Here is a 21,001-nt window from a genome sequence, read left to right as displayed (position 1 = left end):
AATTGAAGATCTAATGTTTTCTTTTTTAACCAATTCTCTTTAATGCTTCAATATTGCTCTTGTTTTGTAAAAACCGTTAATTTAAATTATGCCCCCATAATTATAATACGGCTTCTGTTATTGATATTAAAATGAAACACTACAAAAAGTTGATTACTACTTACTGCATGCATAATTTACAATGAATCTACTACTACCATCATCATCAGCTCTTTAACATGGCCAGTATTTGCCCTTTTCCCCTTGGAAAAACAGTATCCATCACACATGGAAGCAACCCATACACATGTTTCTTTTGTTTTGTGCTTACACTGATTTCAATTTTGTGCTTCTTCATGATTGTCATACTAGAATTTGTATTTTTTTGTTGTTGTTTCTTGTACCTCTGCTTCTTCCTTAAATAATGCCTCTTTTGTCTTTAATGTTGTTGTAGTTGTTTTTGTTTGAAAATCCCATTCATTACACATGTTTCACTTGTTTTAACTGTTAAATTGTTCGCAGTTGTGTTGTACAACGAAATTCATCCACTTATGTACATCGCTTACACACGCTTCACAATTCTGCTATACTGTATAGTATTCGACTTCTCCTCTCCATTCACCGTATCTGGTTTATTTTTTATATATTTTTTGTACTTATTGTCACGTGTTAATGTAAACAAAGCGTTAAAAAATTATTATTACACATATTTTTTCATTTTTTTTTTGTATATTTTTCATTTCGAAAAAAGTATTAAGCGCGGGCGCTAAACAATAAAAAGCAACATAAATTAAGATCTTTTTAGAAAAAATAAACCTAAAGACTCATGACATAAATCATAAAATAGAACATATAAAATAATAAACCCTGACAACAAGAGGATTACTCGTACAATAACAACAACACTCGGCATTAGTGTTTAAATACATCAACGAAAAAATTAAAAAAAAATATCCTGTTTTCACAAAAAGCAAACAAGCGAAGGACATTTTTGCTAGAAAAATGTTTAGAAGGTTGTTTAGAAGTAAACGACATTTCAAATATACAATTAGGGTAAGTACATGGGTTATGAATTTTTTAAATTTAAGCAGGATTTTAAAAATTAAATACATTTTGCTTTAAAATCTAAAAGAAAACATTAAACATGAGCATTTTATGCATAGAATTAGCTTAACCTTAAGATTAACTGGTTTGATTTCATTAGGAATTCCCAAAGTACTCATAATTATTAAAAAATCTATACATTCTTCAAAACTAAATTCATTCATTTCTCGTTTTCAAGTTCAAATTGTTAAACGATGTTCGTCTAACCCTACATTTATGTAAACTCTGAAAGTATGAAAATGCGAAATTTTTTCAAATTTTTAGCTTTTATATTGAAACATTTGTGCAATATAAATTTTTTCAAAGTATTGGCCATTGTTAGTTATGACTTTTCCCATCATTCCGGCAACGTTTGGATTCCGCGCCAAAAGAACTGCTCATCCAAGAACGAATCAAGCCAATTTCGGATACTCTGTTCTGAAGAGAAGCTTATCCCAGAGAGTGTTCTGCAACGCAACAAATAGTAGTCGGACGGGTCAAGGTCTGGACTATAATGCGGGAGAGGCAAAACTTCCCTACCACTTCATTCTAAATAGTTGTTAACCGTATTGCAAAATGTAGACCACCATGTCATGATGACGTTCAGTAAAGGTTCCCTGTGATTGTCTGGCCATATTTCAGCAGCTCATAATAGATAGGACACTTTTGGCCCCACCAGAAACAGAGCATTCCTTAGCGCCATGGATATTTGGTTTTGATGTCGATTCGGCGAACTCTTACGATTGGGGTTATCGTAATGCATCCAAAATCACCAAACGGCATAAACCATCGCTGGTACATTGAAACCGATGAAACACATTCACCATAAGTTTCAGTGAGCAATCGGTAAGAAAAGTTTGGCAAACAAGCTATTCTTGGGCTCTTTGCGATTCCTAGAAATTTAGAGTCGGAAGTAAGAAAAGCTGTAACACCACTTCATTTTGGATTTGTTTTTTATTTTACCTTTTGAAGACTACTTTATCACAAGACAAGTTTATTTGCAAAATGTTTATTGCGACCGTCCAGGTTTTAATTTAATAAAGACAAGCATTTAACGTTTTATTATCACATATCATACAAAGATCATATACACAGCGTCATAAATCTTTGATCCGCCATTGACGGACAGTGGCAGAGAGGGCGTCTCGCCGTTTTCTCCCAATCATTCCAACAACTTCTACAGAAGTTATTATGTGGGTGATTCGATCACCTAGCGTTTCAGCAAACTAGTAATAAACAATTATCAGCCCTATTAGATTCCGTAGCGGAACGCGTAGATCTAAAACTATATCTATTCATATCATTGTCCTTTTCTGACCAATTGTTCTGCAGCAAATCGTAGTGTGTTCGTTTGATTACATTTTTAAACGATTGCCGACAAATTGGCCAATATCCACATCTAAAAGTGAAGTTCATCTCTTTGCCATTACATTCTAATATTGAAATGTTTCGCAAGCTCTTTAAGAGATACCCGGCATTCAAAGACCAAATTTGGAGGTCACATAGACAACCATAAAGGAGTTTAGCGCTGTTTGGCTTAAAAAAAGTCTTAGACGATTCTCGGAACCTTTTATGACTGAGATCTCGAACTAGCAGTTCCAGTGGGTGTGCAATAATCGGTATTGTGTATTTCCTGCAGACAGCCAAGTAAGACTCACTCAAAGATGCCCGGTATTCAAAGACCGAATTGGAAGAGAGATTTCAGGCTGTTTGGATAAATAATACGATTTTTGTCATATCTTATCCTTCGTGTTAATAATGATATCAAATATAAACTAACCCCGAGAGTTCGTTCCTTATCAGTTAGTCCAGTCGTGATAACCGTAGAGAAGTACTAGTCGAAGAAAGGTTTGGGTGTGTAAAAGTATATATTGTCTAGGATCTAATTGGAAGAGAAAGTCATTTCGCGGCACTGTTTTGGCAGAGTCTGAAAAATTCTTTTTAATTAGTCCAGTAATGATCACCACTGAGAATTTCCAGTCAATAAAAGATCTGGGGGCAACTTCTCGCAATCGTAATTGAAATAAATTTCGAACGCTTATTAGTGTTTGAGTAAAAACTCGTTGGTTATGGAGCACAATTATTATGATTTTCTATACGTTCGAATAAGTATTCGATCATGTTCGACTACGGTAATTAGCCCCCTGGCTATGCAATAGTGAGTATTGTTTATCATTTCTTGCAACAGTAAAGTAAGACTCACACAAAGAATTTGTTCCCTAACAGTTTGTGCAGTCTTGATTAACAATAGAAAGATCTGGATGTGCAACAGTCAATATTATCAAGAATTTACCGTAAAAACTTATATAGAACATGCTATGGTCCTTCGATGTCATTCATCCATAGCAATCCATTCTTATGGCAGAGTTGTGAGTAAATCATGTGGCCATAAGATTTACATCGTGACAAAAATATCCTACATGGTGTTGTAAGTGCTGAAGTCGAAGGATTTGGATTTTAAAAGTGTTCGCCACTTACCAAGTTGACCTTAACAACCATGTCAAAGAGCAATTCTTTATGACCTCCTTATGACACTTCTACATGAATAAATGATGAGTCGCTCTCGATATTATCGATTGAGTATTCAAGTTCCACGATATCTTCGAATCTGATATATTGTCTTCCAAATACTTTGATCCATCGAATTATTAAGTTCCATTCGAGGTACTGTAAAGGTAGGCTTCCTATCGAGACCATTTTGCTAGGATTTAGACAGAGTCTAATTGTCGTGCTCCATACGCTATGTGTTCGCAGTTTTCATCTCACTTTTTGCGAAAACATACACCACAGTTTTAAAACCCATATAATCGAGTTTTAAAATCTTACGAGAGGCCATCGTGAGATTTCAAAACTACACCAATTTGCGGAATCCCGCCATTCTACCCACGGCCCTTCTATCTTCATGAATGGCCGTAGTTGCTCTGGACACAAGTTCACTATTGAAATTGAGAGTTCATGTTCCATGATAGCTTCGAATATTGGATGACTCCCAAAAACATAGATCCATCAGATATCTCAAGTTCCACCCAAGATCCGTGTTGCTAAGATTTACACTGAATCCAATTCCTGTGCTCCAGGAAATAAGTGGTCGCAAATCCGATCACATCCATATATACAATAGTCTTAAAACCTTACAAGCTTGTTGAGTCAGGTCTTCATAGATGTTAGGTAATGGTCATTTGTAGACAGTGAACTGGTCGACAACAAATTTGATTAGAGTCAATAGGATTGACACAGGGTTTACATCGTCAATGTCTAGAAACGCTACTAATGCGTACTAAGAACCTCTAACTCGAGACAAGGGGTTCTCCGACAGTATTTTACATCTCGGAGTAACTAGAAGGAAGTTTTGATGAATTTTAAAATTCAAAAATAACATTTAGTTTCATGGCTGGAAAGGGGTCTGTCAAAAATTTATATTCAGCAGAGACTGAAAATAACCTATTGAAAAATAAATTCTATGGAAACGAAGCGAGTATCACTCGGACAAACATTGTCAAATTAGCGTCAGATTTATTAAACGGAAGTTCTCCCTCCGGGGACTATTCTAACAACATCAAAAACAGCTTAAAATAAATTATTTTTTATTTTGTTATTCTATTTCAAATAAATAGTTTTAAATGTTAAATAAGAGTTGAAGACCAAAGTTTTAAGACGATTTCCTCGATTTTAAATATCAACCGAACCGGGACTATAGCGGATGTATTAATAAATGGGGGAAAGTTGATTTCATTATACGGATGGACAGACAGATATGGCTATATCGACTTCGATATCGAAATCTATCCAGAATATGGTGGTGGCAAATAAAAAATGTAGAAATTGCAAACGGAATGACAACCTTATACTTATGCCCTTGCCACTATTGGTGAAGGGTATAACATATATGAATTGTTTAGGAAAACAATTAAATATATAAAACCTGCACTGCTGATATGAATTTATCAGCTTGTAAGTTTTACAAATCAATGATATTTAGTTTCTTCTTAATCTTATAAAAACCAATTAAAATTTTCAAATCCACTTGCAGTTACAAAATTCTTAATCAGTTACATTGAAAATTTTATTAAATTAACTACTAGCGCCTTTTGCTATTGCATTAAAATCTAATCTTGTAGCCTTCTGCATTTGAAAAGAATAAATAAAATAACACTTTTAAGGTTAACAAAACAAACCGGTCGGTCGTCATTTCTTTAACTCAAGCACCTGTTTTCTTCTGTCTTTAACTACGTCATTAACAACTTCAAAATTAGTTCATGGCCAGCTAGCTATTGTTTCTGGTTTCAGCTAACGGTTTTAAAGAGAAATTAAATTAAAATGTAAACCAAAACTGTAGAATGGATTTTTAAATCTAAAAATACCACAGTTTCTATTTCTTTAATCTGTAAGTGAAAAGGTAAGGGGGAAAAACTTAAGTATTTAGATACATAATGCCCCTCATAAAAATGCATTTAAGTTAAATCATAAAATTTTAATCTTTTTTTCTTTTGTTTTTCGTGAGTATTCCATCATTTACAAACACAAAATATTTCACACATTACGAGTGGTATGTGGTTTATCATTAAGAGGGGATTTCCTCTATTTTTATTTTCATAATTATGACCATATTTTATATTTCTTGTTGGTTTATGATGTCTCTTTCTTCTTTACTTCTTTCAAATACAAAATTTAATTTATATCTTTCTACATTTTCCTATAATATATACATTTTCTGGCACAAATACTAAGGCGCCTTTTTAGTATTTCGCAAATCTGTGTTCGTTATCTTTCAATTTCCCACTAACATTATTTGGAAACATCTTTTAGTTTAATTATTGTTTTGGTTTTTCATTATTGTTTTCCATTTTCTTTAGGCGAGTATCAGATTTACCTGCATTTTGTTGTGTTGTGTTATTTTTCAGGGGTCTTTTCCACATAATTAATCTTTTTATGTTGATGCTTGTGAGCATATGTACGTCTCTTTAACAGATTTATCAATTGAATTGAATATAGTCGGGGTTTTTCTGATTTTAGATTTGCTTGCCCTGGTTGTGTAATTTTGTTGATGGCTTTTAACAGCTTATTTAAATCGGTTTGTTTATTTTTTTTGCGCCTTAGTTTAATTTAAAGCTGAAAATTAACTAGAATTGGAAATTTGTTGAAATTGTTTGTGTTAAATACATGAATAATTGGATTTATAGATTTGCTCGTACACAAATAGATTTGCAAAGTTATTTTTTTAGACAAAATTGGTTTATCGGGGATTATGGAGGGTTTGTAAATGTTTTATAATAAAAGGTCATGGCCATCTGACCGATTTAGTATTTAAATCTGTATAAATTGTTTGTTTCCTGAAAGAAGATGTTGTAGTTTGAATAAATTATAAGAAGTTAAAAAGAAAATGTCCAACAAACATTTTTACTGGAATTCAAGTTGAAAACAAGTGTAATTCAAGCCTTGAATTATAGTCAAGCAGTTGAATTACTGTTGTATTACACAATAGCATTCTGCATTGAAAAGGAAACATAAATTCAAGCCATATATTTTCTGTTTGAAAAATATTAAATTTTTTCAAATATTTTTCAAGTTTAAAGCATAATTACATTTGAATTCAAGTCAAATTCCAACAAAATTGTCAAGTGCTTGAATTTTTGGGGCTTTGGTGCTTATTTGGAGTAGTTTAGACAATTAGCAGAATGCATTATCTGCCTCCTAAGGCCTTCCTCAGCAATTTTTAGTTATCTATTGGATGTATGACTTAAAAATGCTGGATTTACAATAGTTGGCATATCGTTTGAACGCGGTTTTTGTTTTTTATATTTTCTCATTCTCACTTGAACATTTTAGTCTAAACAACAAAGATTTTGTTGGCTTCGATAATGTCGAATTTTGTGCCAACAAAGTATCATATGCTCACCCAAGCTTATGGTGAATGTGATTAATCGGATTCAACGTTTAAGGAATGATTTGTGCGGTTCAGTTTGAAGACCAAAATTTGGAGGCATTACTCCATGAAGGTTGTTGTAAAACTCCAACAAGAGCTTGAAAAATCATTGGGCGCTACTCAAGCTGCAATTTCAAAACGTTTGCGAGAAGCACGATTCATTCAAAAGTGGGGAAATTGGGTACCATACGAATAAAAATTGAAAGAGCTTGAAAGACGATTTTGCGTGTTCGAATGGATTCATTTTGAAAAATGATTACACAACTCGAAACGTAAGAGATCGTATGTGAACCCCGGCCAAACAGTCGAATCGACACCAAAATCAAATATCCATGGCGCTAAGGTAATGCTCTGTATTTGGTGGGACCAAAAGTGTCCTATCTATTATGTGCTGCTGAAATATGGCCAGGCCATCACAGGGATCCTGTACCGAATGCAACTGGTTCGTTTGAAGCGAGCATTGGTCGAAAAACTGCAAAAATATGCGACCAGACAACACTCGGCCACATGCTGCAATACCTGTTAAAAACCATTTGGAAAGAAGTTGTTGGGAAGTTTTGCCTCACCCGCCCTTAAAGTCCGGACCTTGTCATGTCCGACTACTATTTATTCTCTCTGGGATACCCTTCATTTTTGAACCAGTATCCGATATTAGTTTGATTCGTTCTTGGCCTCAACAGATGTGCTGTTTTGGCGCGGAATCCAATGTTTGCCAGAAAGATGGGAAAAGGTCATAGCTAACAATGGCCAATACTTTGAGGTGCGAGGCTTTACGCACTGCGACCCGTTGAATCTTTTGTACAGCTATACATTTTTTGTTCATTCCAACAGATTCAGGTTATCTATGAAGCCAACTATTCTATTAGGGGAGAGATAATTTATTAGGTCCCCTAGTGACATACAGGCCTTTCCGAGCCATTTAGTTCTACAGATTGACAGTATAGGGCAGTCACATAGAACATGTTCTGAGGTTTCGGCATGAAGTTCACAAAACCTGCGCTATACATTCGCAACTTTACCTAAAATAAATTGGTGGATTCTCAAGTCGCTTTTTCCGAGCGATACCAACGACTGAGATCTTCGTTTGTATAGGGCAGGGGTGCCCACAAGTTCCTTATGGAAGAGTAAACACCAATACATTTAAAGAAAAACTATTCAATATTTTTTGTTGTTAAAACCAATTCATCCAAAAAAAAAAGAAAAAAAAACTCACTTTCAAAACATTTTTTCACATTTTTAAAATATCAAAAACAAAATCTACATTGATGATCGCAGTCGTCAATGTTAACCAGCAAAGCATACGAAAGTGTTGTTGCTTCGAAGAACGACAAAAAAAATAATGAGACAAAGTTGTTTGTGTATTTTATATTGCTAGTGTTGAGTGCTCTAGTGAGTATACAAAAAACACAGCCTATAGCTAAGAGCATTTACAAAAACAAAAGAGTACCAAGAGTATAGGGCTTGGGCATGACTGGTATAGGGTAATGAACCGTTTACGCTCCATAGTGTATCCAAGTGGAATGCGAAAGAACGGTACAGGACCTATAAACGAGCGTCGAGATCACGTATTGGCCAGACAATCATCGCGTTCATTGCCAGCGCGAACCAGCACAATGGGAGTTCATTGTTCATTGTGCACCGAATTCATTAAATAATGACCAGCATTCCATAACAACTCCAGACCTCACTGCATGTGATGATAAGGCTCTAAGAGCAGCATGACATAACAAATATCCTGATATTCCTTAATCTCCTTCTTAATTACTCATTGGAGCATAAGAGGATGGCGGAAATCTCCGCCTGAAATATTAATAGAATGAAATTTCAAAATAAATGCTAATACAAACAAACAAATTGCAATATACTACTGACATCCTAGGATTCATAGAACTTACGAGCAGCAGTATTTTAGTCCTGTATATCGTCGATGCGCGCACAAGTTTATTTTTTATATGAAAGCTATGTAAAAATACCTATTAATCTCTTTGATAACTAGGAACAGAATCGATATGTCTGTCAGATTGCGATTTATAAGCAAATTCTTGTTAAATCTATCCAATTTGTTCTAACTTTATTCACCTTATGGAAGCTAATGTCTTGCTGGACTGTTACATATAGCCATTTAGTATAGATCTATTGGGTTTAGGTTTTTGATAGTGTTCACAGATTCGCTAAATTCTACTACTCATTTCTAGCTAGTTCCGGTCCATCATATTAGCGATGTATATGTATGTTTGGGATAGTTTACTACAGAATACATACATTTATTTGTCTATCTTAGGACTTTAATCGCATTTTTTATCGAAAATCTCACAATAAGTATACATAGTAAGCTGGTGTAGTCTTTCAAATTTCAACTTTAATTTGGAGTTCAGACTAATGCTTAGATAGTTCGCACTGTTCGATAGGAAATTCACAGTTCTATTACCTCGTCACCAAGAACTCCTGTGTATAATATGACTAAAGTTTGGTTTTTTGTAAGGAAACAATTCATAATGGATGTAAATTGTAGACCATTAATCTGACTGCCTTCTAAAATCGTAGTAGAGATTTTTTGCATACCCTTGCAACTCAAAGCCACTAAAAAAACTTCACCAGTCACAAACAATTCAATGAAAGTATTTTGTTTAATGCAACCGCCCAAAAGTATGCTATTATTTTAAAGCATTTTGTATATTGATTTTCTCTCAACTCTTAATTTATAAACTCTCTTTATTTTCGTTCCGTTAGGTTATTTTAAGTCTCTTTTTACTGATAAAATACTCTTTTTTTTTAACAGCAAAACAAACTCTTATCTATTGATGAGAATTTGCATTAAAATTTTATGTTTATTTGAACAATTTATTTGTACTTCATTTCACATTTCCAGTTTTATCAACAACAACAACAACAACAACAAGAAGACATTTTGTTGATTTTTTATTGTTTGCTTGGCTGAGTTCAATATCACACACATGTCAACATGCATACATACCCATGCATTCATACATAGAGTCGAATTTAATGTTTGTTTACATTTAAAATACTACCGTTATTTTTAAACTACCATTTTGTTGAGTGGTTTGATTGTTGGTATTTTAAAGGTAGTATTTGTGCATTGACGCAAAATCGGTGATTTTATTTACACAATTTTGTTGTTTAATACTTTTCTTTTTCATTATTAAATATAAAATATTATTTTGTGTGAATTCTAGGTATTTATATGTGTTTTTAATGATAATTGAATCTTGCATTAAATTGTTTGTTTATTGGTTTTTCCTTACGATTAACTAAAATGATTCATAATCTTTAATGTGTATAATTTTGTTGTTTTTGTTTATTAAGAATTTGTGCTTTTTCTTTATATAAAAAAAATTGTTTTTGTATTTGACACTGCCTGAAACAAAAAAAAATCTTTGCTCGCTTATTAAGTGATGAGTAAGATATTTAATAATATGGGCTACTAATTTGTCCATGTTTTGTGCCAAAAACAATTATACAATTTTGATTTAAAGCTGTAGTTGTTGACAATTGTTTACATTAAGATTTTTGTTGTTGTTGGCTCTGTGTGTTTTGACAGTTGTGTTTGTTTATGAGGGTTTCCAATGTTGCTAAATGTACAATTTTTCTTTCTTATTATTTATTTACTTAGTACCTAAATGTTTTTGTGATAACGATTAGTCAGCCAACGAGATAAAAATTATGATTTTGCACAAGAACTGATAATAAAAAATTTATTATTTAAATTTGTTGGTCGACTTTTTAGAAAATTGCGCGTGTTTTTTTGTGTGTGTAATCTAAAGTCAATGTTCTTTTATGTTGATATTTTTATTTTAGTTATAATTTAAATTTTAATTAAAAAAAGTCTGAAATCATCTTGTAGGATTTATTTTTAAACATTTTTTAACAAAGTTTTTTATATTTTTAAACAAGCTGTTTTTTGTATGTAGATCTTAGCAATTTTGTGTTGTTGTCTTAAGCATTTGAAATAAAATTCTTGTTTTTTTGTTTTTGTTTGTCTTCTCTATTCAATCAAATATTTGTTTTGTTAATACTTTAGTGTTGTCTTTTTTAATATTTTTTTTTTTTATTATTTATGCATGAATATTTTGCTTGAATTTGACATTGTTTATCTTAAGGTTTAGTCATCTGATCGTTTTGTTTTGTATTATTTATTTATTTGTTTCTCTCGCTCTGAAGAAAGTTTGTTTTGATTTAATATCGTAAATATTTACTCTCTCAAACCATAAATATGCTCTTAAGAGTTTAAAGATTTCTGCTAAACTCAAAAGAGTTTGTATAAACTACTCTTTATTATTATTGTTTTATTAAAATTGTTTTCAGTTTGATTTTAAATGAGGTATTTTTTAAATCATTATTGTCTTTAAAATTGAATACAAAAATTAATACAGCTTAGAAAATACAATAAAAACGAATACAACCTTGCCCTACACCAATTATATTTTATCTATTTTTTAACGCTTTTTTTATAATTATTATATATCATACCTATTTCGTTTTTTTTTATTTAATACATATTATTAAATGCATTATTGCCTATTTAAATATAGTTACAAAACTCTTACAAACTAAATTTATTTCCCTCATTACCTTCATCAATCAATTCATCTTTAAGCAAACCCAAGCATCAATCATTTAGCAAATCCGGCTATAAAACAAATAAATCAATCTGGAAATCTTACCATGTTCCTTTTTATCATATAAATTATATCATTTGTGACATTTTATTAGTAAATTACAATAAATATTGTGTATTTTATGACAAAATTTCATTTTTTTAATATAATATTTCCTCTCAAATCAATACTGATTAAATTTTGATCACATATTCGTATCCTTAGTATTCTTGATAATATCCCTATCATTACACAGATAACGCTTCCACCGCCACCAGCACTTACTCATTCAGTCTATACCATTTCACAAACTGGCACACAACTCATCTTAATAAAAAAACGACGAACTCCTATTAATTTTAACAATGTATATTCCCTATATTATTTATTTTGTACGAATGTATGCAACTGCTAAAAGTATATAAATATTGGGTAGGAGAAAAGGAGGCATTACTTTTCATGCGCCTTCACTCATATGTAGGTCTTAATGTAGTTTAAAATTAGCTTCCATCGTAGGTTAGTCCTCATGTAGTACCAAATTGGCTTCATTAGTAGGGGTTTATATTGTCCCAAATTATCTTCAATTATAGGTATTTACATATGTATTCCTTCTGTAATCCCAAATTAACTTAAATTTTATGCCTTTATGTAATCCTTCTACAGTCTCAAATTTGCATTAATCGAAACTCTTAATTAAGTCCTTCCGTATTCCCAAGTTTGCTTTAATCATAGGGGTTTATGCACTCCCAATTGGCTTCAATCGTAGGACTTCATATAGTCCCAAACTGGCTTTAATCGTAGGTCTTTATGTAATAGTAATAGTCCCAAGTTTACTTCAATCGTGGGTCTTCGAATAGTCCCAAAATGAAGTCCTTCTGTAATGCGTAATTAGCTTCTATCATAGTTCTTTATATAGACCTTGCGTAGTCCTAAATTTGCATCAATCGTAGGTCTTTATGTGGTCGTTCAGTAGTCCCAAATTGGCTTTAATCGTTAGGGTTTATGTAGTCCTTCTGTACTCCCAAATTTCCTTTAATCGCAGGACTTTATGTAGTTCGAAATAGGTTTCAATCGTAGGTCTTCATATAGTCCCAAATTGCCTTCAATTGGACGTCTTCATGAAGTCCTTCTGTAGAGCCTAATTAGCTGCTATCGTAGGTCTTTCGTAGTCTCAAATTGGCGTTAATCATAGGTCTTTATGTAGTTCCAAATAGGCTTCAATCGCAGGTCTTCGAAGCCCTTCTGTAGTGCCGAAATAGCTTCTATCGTAGGTCTAAATGTTGTGTTTCCGTAGTCCCAAATTTGCTTCATCCGTAGGTCTTTATATAGTCGTTCAGTAGTCTCAAATTGGCTTCAATCTTTGTTCTTTATGCAGTCCTTCTATAATTTCAAATTAAGTTCAATCCTGGGTATTTATGTAGGCCTTCTGTAGTCTCAAATTAGCTTCAATCATAGGTCTTTATGTAGGTGTATTGTAGTCCCAAGTTAGCTTTAATCGTAGGTCTATATGTAAACCTTCTAGAGACTCAAATTTAGGAGTTTTGTAGTCCCTAAGTTAACTTCCATAGTATTTCTTTACGTAGGCCTTCCGTAGTACCAAATTACCTTCATTCATTGGTCTTTATATACTCAAGATTTTGGGTATCCAGGAAAGCAGACTTGTTGAATAGGCTTAAGAGTTTTGATAGATATTGTTACTTTGCTTTGCAAATGCAAGAGAAAGACGCCATCAACTACATTCATGATTTGATTAAGCAGAGCAGAATGATCATCTTTTTTGGCAACCGTATTGGCAGCCTCATAGAAGGCTGCCAATGTAATAAAATTACAAGATATTCGTTATCGTTTTAGAAGATCTTTCGTAGTCTGGGTATTTTGCTACTTTCCAGTCCTGCGGAGACGGGTTGCATCCAACTTTAAAGCACTGTTAATCTAGTACTGCCAATTTATCATCAGCCAGGATATTCCCTCGAAACACCTTATATCCCCACCCAAAACCGAAAAGTTTTAATATAAAACAGGACAAGGAATGATTGGACCGCGAATTCTGTCTTAAGGGACGACATGATCTCAATCAGACAGACACGGGCTCGGGAATTTTCTCCGATGAACTTGACCATTTGTTGTCTCTTCGAATACCCGATACCTGCACGGTTTTCCAGGCAGAGATCTATGCCATCGATACATTCACGAGAAGAATCCGGGAACTGAATCTCGAAAATTCGACTATACATATCTACTAGGACAACATTGCATCAATCTAGTCTCTTAACTCCAACGTTATTAAGTCGAAATGTCTTCTCAATTGTATCCAAGCACTGGTACAACTGACACAACATCATGTCGAGTTGATATGGGTTCCAGGACATGAGGCATCCGGGAAAATGAAATATCTGATGATTGTGCAACCAATGGGTCGTCGTAACTCTTGCACTAAGGGATATTCACACACTCCCTTGGTGACCGTATCGAAATTGATAGATGAATGGGCTTTGATTGAGACGGAACTCAAGTGGTCAAATAGCTTATAGAATATCCAGAATTCTCTGGCTCACTCTGGCAGAGGATACGACCTGGACTCTGTTGTCTTTTAGTAGGAATTCGACTCTTACGGGTATAATCACTGGGCACTGTATGATTGGACACATGCCGGAACGTATGGGTTACCTACGTTATAGTTATTGTAGAAGTTGTTTAGATGAAGAGAAGGAGGAATCGGTACAACACCTCCTTCCCAGCCTTACAAGAGCGTAGAGTATTACATCTTGGTAGAGCTCTTTTTCATGATTTGGATTGTCTCAGAGATGTGTCACTAGTAAATATGATCAGGTTTATTAGAAGTGTCGGTTGGTTCTCAAGGAGAATATATGAATCACATAGCCAACGAAATAGCCCTTCATGTATGAATTCTAAGCATAAGGGGAATAGTATTTCTAAGGGTACGACAATGGGCCACAAGGCCTCCGCTACCACGGAAACTGATTTCGTTCTGGAAATCCAATTGCACAACCAACTTAAAAGTTCTGCTGATCTAGGACTGTGCAGATTATAATCGAACCATCACTGACATAATCCAATTCTGAGAACTTTCTAGGAAACCAAATCCTATTTTTATATAGTTGTTTTAGGCTGTATCCGTTCTTTTTATAAAACTTGCAGTCGCACAAATTACTTCCCTCAGCATAGCTACAGGAGTCTTCATATTAAAATCTTCATAAGATGTTTACTTGTCGTAGAGCTATATCCTTCTAATTAAACAATACTCAACATTTTGGTACCGAACAAGTTCAAGTAAATCGGAAATGATTCTTCTGCCACACCCAATACACTTTATCTCAATATCTATAGATACATCTTCTATCCTTTTGTCTTCTATTATTTATGTACGTTTTATATGTTTACAGTCGTAGCGTACACATACTCATCCTCATCAACATCCTTAACGCAACTATGATGTTGTTTTTGTTGCTGATATTTCATTTATTTTTGGGTTTTCCTGCGTATTTGTAGTAGTATCTTGACTCGATATGGATTTTCGACGTTACCTTTGCTCATGCATATCACGTACGTGTTACATGTCTTAAACAGCAATATGTTAACATCTCGTATTCGTATTTGTATACTTTTTAACGTAGTTTCATTAAACATTCCCTAGTCTTTTAGCTACTCATCTTCCCTCCTGGCTCCCACTTCCCCTGTCTTCCTATCAGCATTAATAATGTTTATAATTTCATGGCACATAAACCTAATGTTAAAAGTTCTGTATCGACCTTATCCTGCAAATGCAAAGAAAAAGGAATCCAAAACAAAACTTCAACTTTTGTTTGTTTCATTGTCTTAAAGACTTTTAGCTATTTTTGTTTATTTTTTCTCTCATTTTCCTGCAAGTTTTTCTTTTCTTTGTGGCTTTTAACTAACATTTAATTTTTATGGTTAAACTTTTAATACAATTTGATGTTGAGTAGTTTATCAAGCTATAAAACTTTAGATTTTTTTCTTCTGGAAAGTATTTAAAAGGTATTTGGAGAGGATGTAAGATAATTTTGAGGGGCTGAGAGTGATTTAATAATTGTTGAATAATTCTACACAAGTTAGGGAAAGTGTATTAAAGTGGGTCTGTTAGGAAGATTATTTTGAGCTTCATATAAATGTGATAATCTTTATCACCTTTTCCTGTATGATAAAGACGTGTGTGTACTTTATTATATTTATTAAAAGTTATATGTATGTAACAGCGACATTTAAATAATTGATGGAAATTGTGGAATTGTTAATTGCTTTCTCCTTCCCTTTTAATATAAGTTTTTCATAGTTACTCCAGCTACATTCCTACATGATTTTGAAAAATATTTAAGGAAATTTTCGTAAGGAATGAAAATCTCTTAATGTGATGCTTCTCACGCAATGTCATTAAGTGTTTTGCAAATTTGTTTCTAATTTTATTTTTTGCAAAGTAATTAATTATCCATTAAAAATTGTGGCAAGATTATTTATTCGGCAATTAAGTTTTATTTAATGCATAATCCTACTTGTTATACATTAGAAAGAAATTTTACAAAATGTCTTATTCCCATTGGGAAAGAACATCTTTTAGACTCGAATTTGACATATGTTCTTTTGAAAACATAAGCACTATCAGATCATTTATCTTACAGATTGAACTGTAATAAAGTAAACTTCGAAATAAATGATCTGACTTCCTATAATCTTCGTCGGAATTATTTTAAGGGTACAAATTCTCATAAGTGTCATATGATACACTAAACATGATGAAACGAAGTTCAAAACTTGATCAATCTGTCGGAACGTCTATACAAAATCAGAAGGATCATGCACAGAATAGGGAAATAATTCTTTAGGAAGAAGAGTTACTGATAAAGAGATATGCTTGCATCCACTCCTCTTTATTATAACTAATCATACTTTGTGTTACATGTGGAGTTATTTATGTTGATTGAGTGTGAATTGAACCTCGCAACATTCATACCAAATAAATTCGTTAGATCTTGAATAAACTTTCACAGAATCGAGAAACTATTCTGAGAACAGAACACGATAGTGAAGGAGCTGAACCACATTCCTCTTATAATACTGATAACTCTGGATTGGGTCCCAATGACATAGTCCCTTTATCACATACGTTAAATTTATTTGTTTATTGCTATTGGATGTTGGTGACATGTTGGTCATGTAGAAGACCAAAGTAGAGCTCAAAACTACAGCATTTAATTCAAACTTGTCTACATCCAATGAATTGAAAATATAGTATTTGTGTTTGGCCAGAATCGTGAAACTATTCACGAGTCGATTCCTGATTATTCTGATAACTTATACATATGTAAATTCAAAGTATCCGATTAAATCTCCTTGTTTATGACACAATGCTTCTTTATCACATATAATGAATTACACAACAGAAAACGAGGGATTCCGGCCAGTGCTACTGAAAGTTGGTAATACTGAGGCCCAAAAGAAAACCAATATTTCTCACCTATTAACCAATTTAACATTTCAACATTCATAGCAGGTAAATTCGACAGATCGTCTACTCATAATCGGTAATTTGTTCTCCGAACAGAATAGTAATAGAGGAACAAAATTGCAGCATATTATTCATAAAATTCCAGATTAAAAAATAGCAGATAAATCCGACAGATCGTGGGAACCCACAGTCGAGAACCTTACCTTGAAGCAGAGAAAGGCAGTTGAGAAGCTTTACCGTTACCGGGAGTAGTGTTTGTGGACATTGGATTTGAACTTTCCGACGTTGAAAATGACAAGAAAGACAGTACGGCTAAAGAATTAGTTTTCTCTGTTGTGCGGTTCACTGGCAAATCGACCAGTGAAAAATTAAAAACCTGTATTACGTAAAAATTTGCGGGTATGAGGAACAAGTTCCCTAATTTCATCAGAACCCATTCTATTGTAGTACCGATAGAACAGTGAAACGCAGTCCCTTTTTGCTTCAGAGAATGAATACAGTTGGATACCCCACTGTCACCAATAATCACCATCGCCTTCTCATGTACTCGATTGAGAAGATCCAAAATAGACTTGCCCATACATGGGAGTTGTATTCAATTTTCGGTCGGATATATGTGGTGTAAATAGTGAGGAGATCAGATGGAGTGAAGTAATTCCTACAACGTTTCAGATGTGATTTGTCATGCCCAGAACATCAAGAGCGTCAGATTCCACAATATGTACACCATCCATAAATACAGGTAAAGCAACATAGTCTGTCGTTCGTTTTTGTGTCAACATGCAACACTGAGTCTTGCGAGCGTTGAAAGCGACCCTATTCGCACGACCGCATTCAGAGATTGTCACAAGGTGGCGATTAAGGAAATCAATCATGTTTTGCCTCATTGTTCTAATCTCCGACAGGCTTGGTCTATAACTGAATGAATATGAATGGCAAATGTTGGTGTCATCTGCAAAAGAATAGATACAGTTGGAAGTTTGCCGGCGAAGGTCGTTTAAAAAAATAAGAAATAGAGTAGGAGAAAGAACGGAGCATTGCAGTACCCCTGAATTTATCTTGAACTCGTTTGATAATATTCCATCGAGATAAGTTATTACCGACACCAAAAGCAATAAGTTTTGATAAAAGTGCATCAAACGCCTTGGAAATATCCAAAGTCACCACTTTACTTTCGCCAAAACGGTGATTAGAACGACACCATTTTTCCGATAGGAAGGCTGACAATTCTCCCATAGAGCATCATCTACGAAAGGCACACTGCCGGTCGCAGAGTAGATTGTTGGACTCTAAATATTTTACAAGATGGTAATTAACCATACTCTCCATAACATTGGAAAGTTATGTATTGCTATTGGGCGATCATTTTCATGTTATTTAAGGCGACCTGGGAGAGTTCACCTTTGTGGAGAATTATTCATGATTGATCGTTGTTTTTACTTACTTATCAAGTAATATATACCGAATTCTATATTGTACTTGTGGGAGGTTTAAGTATGACTTAGTTTTCCGAGGTTACAGTCAAACAAGGCTTCTTGTGAAGACATATGATCCATCAATTCGATATTCTGAGTGGCCGAAAAGTTATTTGATTAAGCCTACCTGTTAGAGCTCGCATTGTCGTTGTAGAAAATAATCCTTGTTTCATTTTTCTTATTTCTCTAGAGACTTCTGCGAAACACTCGATTCGGCATAGAACGTTCTATACTACATTTGTGAAAAGGTGGAACATGTTGGGGTTTTCTAAGCGAACAAGCCGTAATTTACTTCAAATAGATTCGTGTTAAGAAATATCGTTGTGCGGAAGTACGACTGATGCATATATTCGATATTTTGAGTATCCAAAAAGTCATTAGTTTCAGTTGACCTGTGAAATATCTCATTTCGGTTGTGTAGAAGAATCCGTGATTGGCTCTAAAGACTTCTGCGTCACAAACGATTCCGAATTTAGCGTTCTAAAGCATGGTATCTCCTACTCACTGTGGTTCCAAATCAAAATCTAGGTGGACAAAATTATTTGGCGCTCTTTTTATATAGAATTGGTGTCTCCGATTCCAAAAAAAATGTTTAAAAGATCAATATAAACTTTTTTTCAAGTTACAGTAGGGTCTAGATATATAAAAATCAATAACAAAAAAATTAAAAAAATACTTTTTCATGTGTTTCTGAAACTAAATTTTTAAAAAAAGCTGTATTTAGTATATTTCAAGTTACAGCATGGTCTAGATATATAAAAATTAATAATAAATAAAGAAATATTTCTAAAAATTTCATTCAGTAAAAATTAAAAAACAGTATTCCGGCGGGTGCTGGCGGCTACAATTTTTTTACAAAGACATTCACCAGAAGTTTCTTTAAATGATGTATATAGTCTTTGGACGGGCTTCGACGGTCTTTTTTTTGGCAAGCTATATAACATTCTTAGAAAAAAATATCAGTATATTTGAGACCCAAGTTGAAACGACTATAACAGGAAAATGGAGAGGCCCATAAATATAAGATACACACTTAATAAAAGCTTATATCAATGTGTATCTATGTTTTGAAGTATGAATTTCTACATGGTAAAACAATTGAGATATCTCTAATTTAGTAAAGCAGTAAAATATTGAAAAAAATTAACGAAAATATGATTCAAAATTTGTTGAACTTCTGGCGCTTCTGTAGAGAAAACGAAATGTCCAATTGAAAAATCCATTTGTATTGGAGGAGAGATTGTCAGCTTCCGAAAAAACTTTGTTTTTCAAAATTCTGAAGATATCGATTTTCAAAATTTCCACTATTTCCCCTAATTTTTAAAAAAATTTATAAAACAAATGATTCTGAACAAATTAATTTGTTAAGGTGCTAAAATTCAAATGTATTATTGCGAGGATTAGCTAGTTCTTTACTTAAGCCAGCTAATCTAGAAACATTTTCCAAATTTTTAGGAAAACTGGAAATATCTTATAATATTCAACGCTACATTAATGGCAGCTGTGGGGAATGCCCTGTTTTTCCCAAGGTTTTAGTTTCAGAGATCGTTGTATCGTCGCGTTCGTTTAAAAGTCGTTATTCAATCTTCTAATAAATTTAAAAGTTGCTTTGCCTTAAGTGACTGTGAGTGGAACTACTGCGATATTTACACGATAGTCACATTATTATCATGCAATATAAGATCTCGCGTCGCTTTTATATTTAATGACACAACAACTGATTAAGAAATAACTTCGAGAAATTTCTTCCACTGTGAACGACGATTTCAATCAAATTTAAAAGGCTGAATTGGAAAAAACGGCAAAATACTATAGAAAAGGAAAGGTGAAGTAGTTGTCACACTACTTCACAATAATAAGAATAGTAGAAGCGAAAAACGTGCATCCGCAACATAAAAATATTGACACGCAAGCTGCGAAATATTTTCCAGAAGATACGTTTCGTCATCTATTATGCAGCAGGTATATATTTGTTTAAAACTTGACTTAAATTTCCTTGCTGTGTTGTGTGGCCTCTAAATTTTTAGCACCGTTCCTGTCAGGAAATTTTTGAGTCTTGAATGTTTTTAAACCTGCATTGGCTTTAACTTTTCGTACCAAATAGTCCGAATACTCAGATAACCCAGCTGCTTTCCTATCGGATGTGTTGTGAGCTGGTTTTCTATCATCAGACAAGTTCTCCAGATACTGTTTAATAACATTGAGATCAGTTTGACGGCAGAATTTGGTTGTTTGGCCTTTTTATAGGATCAAGTTGGGTTTTGATGAAAATATTTAATAATTTTAGTACGCACTTTTTTTCTCGTCACTCATTTTAATCAGATTAACAACAAATGAACATAATTGACATTAAACATAATAACTAACATAAACTTGGGTTAAAAGTTTTAAGGAAAAACGAATGTTAAGGTTATTTCGATCTCACTCCTTACTTGCATCAGTG

At 33.5% G+C, this 21,001-nt stretch overlaps 1 protein-coding gene across 2 annotated transcripts in view; it reads left to right on the top strand.

Annotated features, from left to right (window-relative positions):
- step (cytohesin steppke) overlaps positions 1 to 21,001 on the top strand; it is a 117,032-nt gene that overhangs the window by 5,580 nt on the left and 90,451 nt on the right. The window contains exon 1 of one of the 2 annotated variants that reach the window (XM_065499331.1): positions 726 to 1,032. The exons of the other annotated variant lie outside the window; for it this stretch is intronic. Within the exon in view, the coding sequence (XP_065355403.1) occupies positions 982 to 1,032 (51 nt within the window). The 5' untranslated portion in view covers positions 726 to 981. Of the gene's footprint in view, positions 1 to 725; positions 1,033 to 21,001 lie in introns of those variants that run through there. 2 annotated transcript variants of the gene reach the window in all.

This window comes from Calliphora vicina, chromosome 2 (genome assembly GCF_958450345.1).
Source record: "Calliphora vicina chromosome 2, idCalVici1.1, whole genome shotgun sequence".
NCBI lineage: Eukaryota > Metazoa > Arthropoda > Insecta > Diptera > Calliphoridae > Calliphora > Calliphora vicina.
This window is presented reverse-complemented; position numbering and strand designations above follow the sequence as displayed.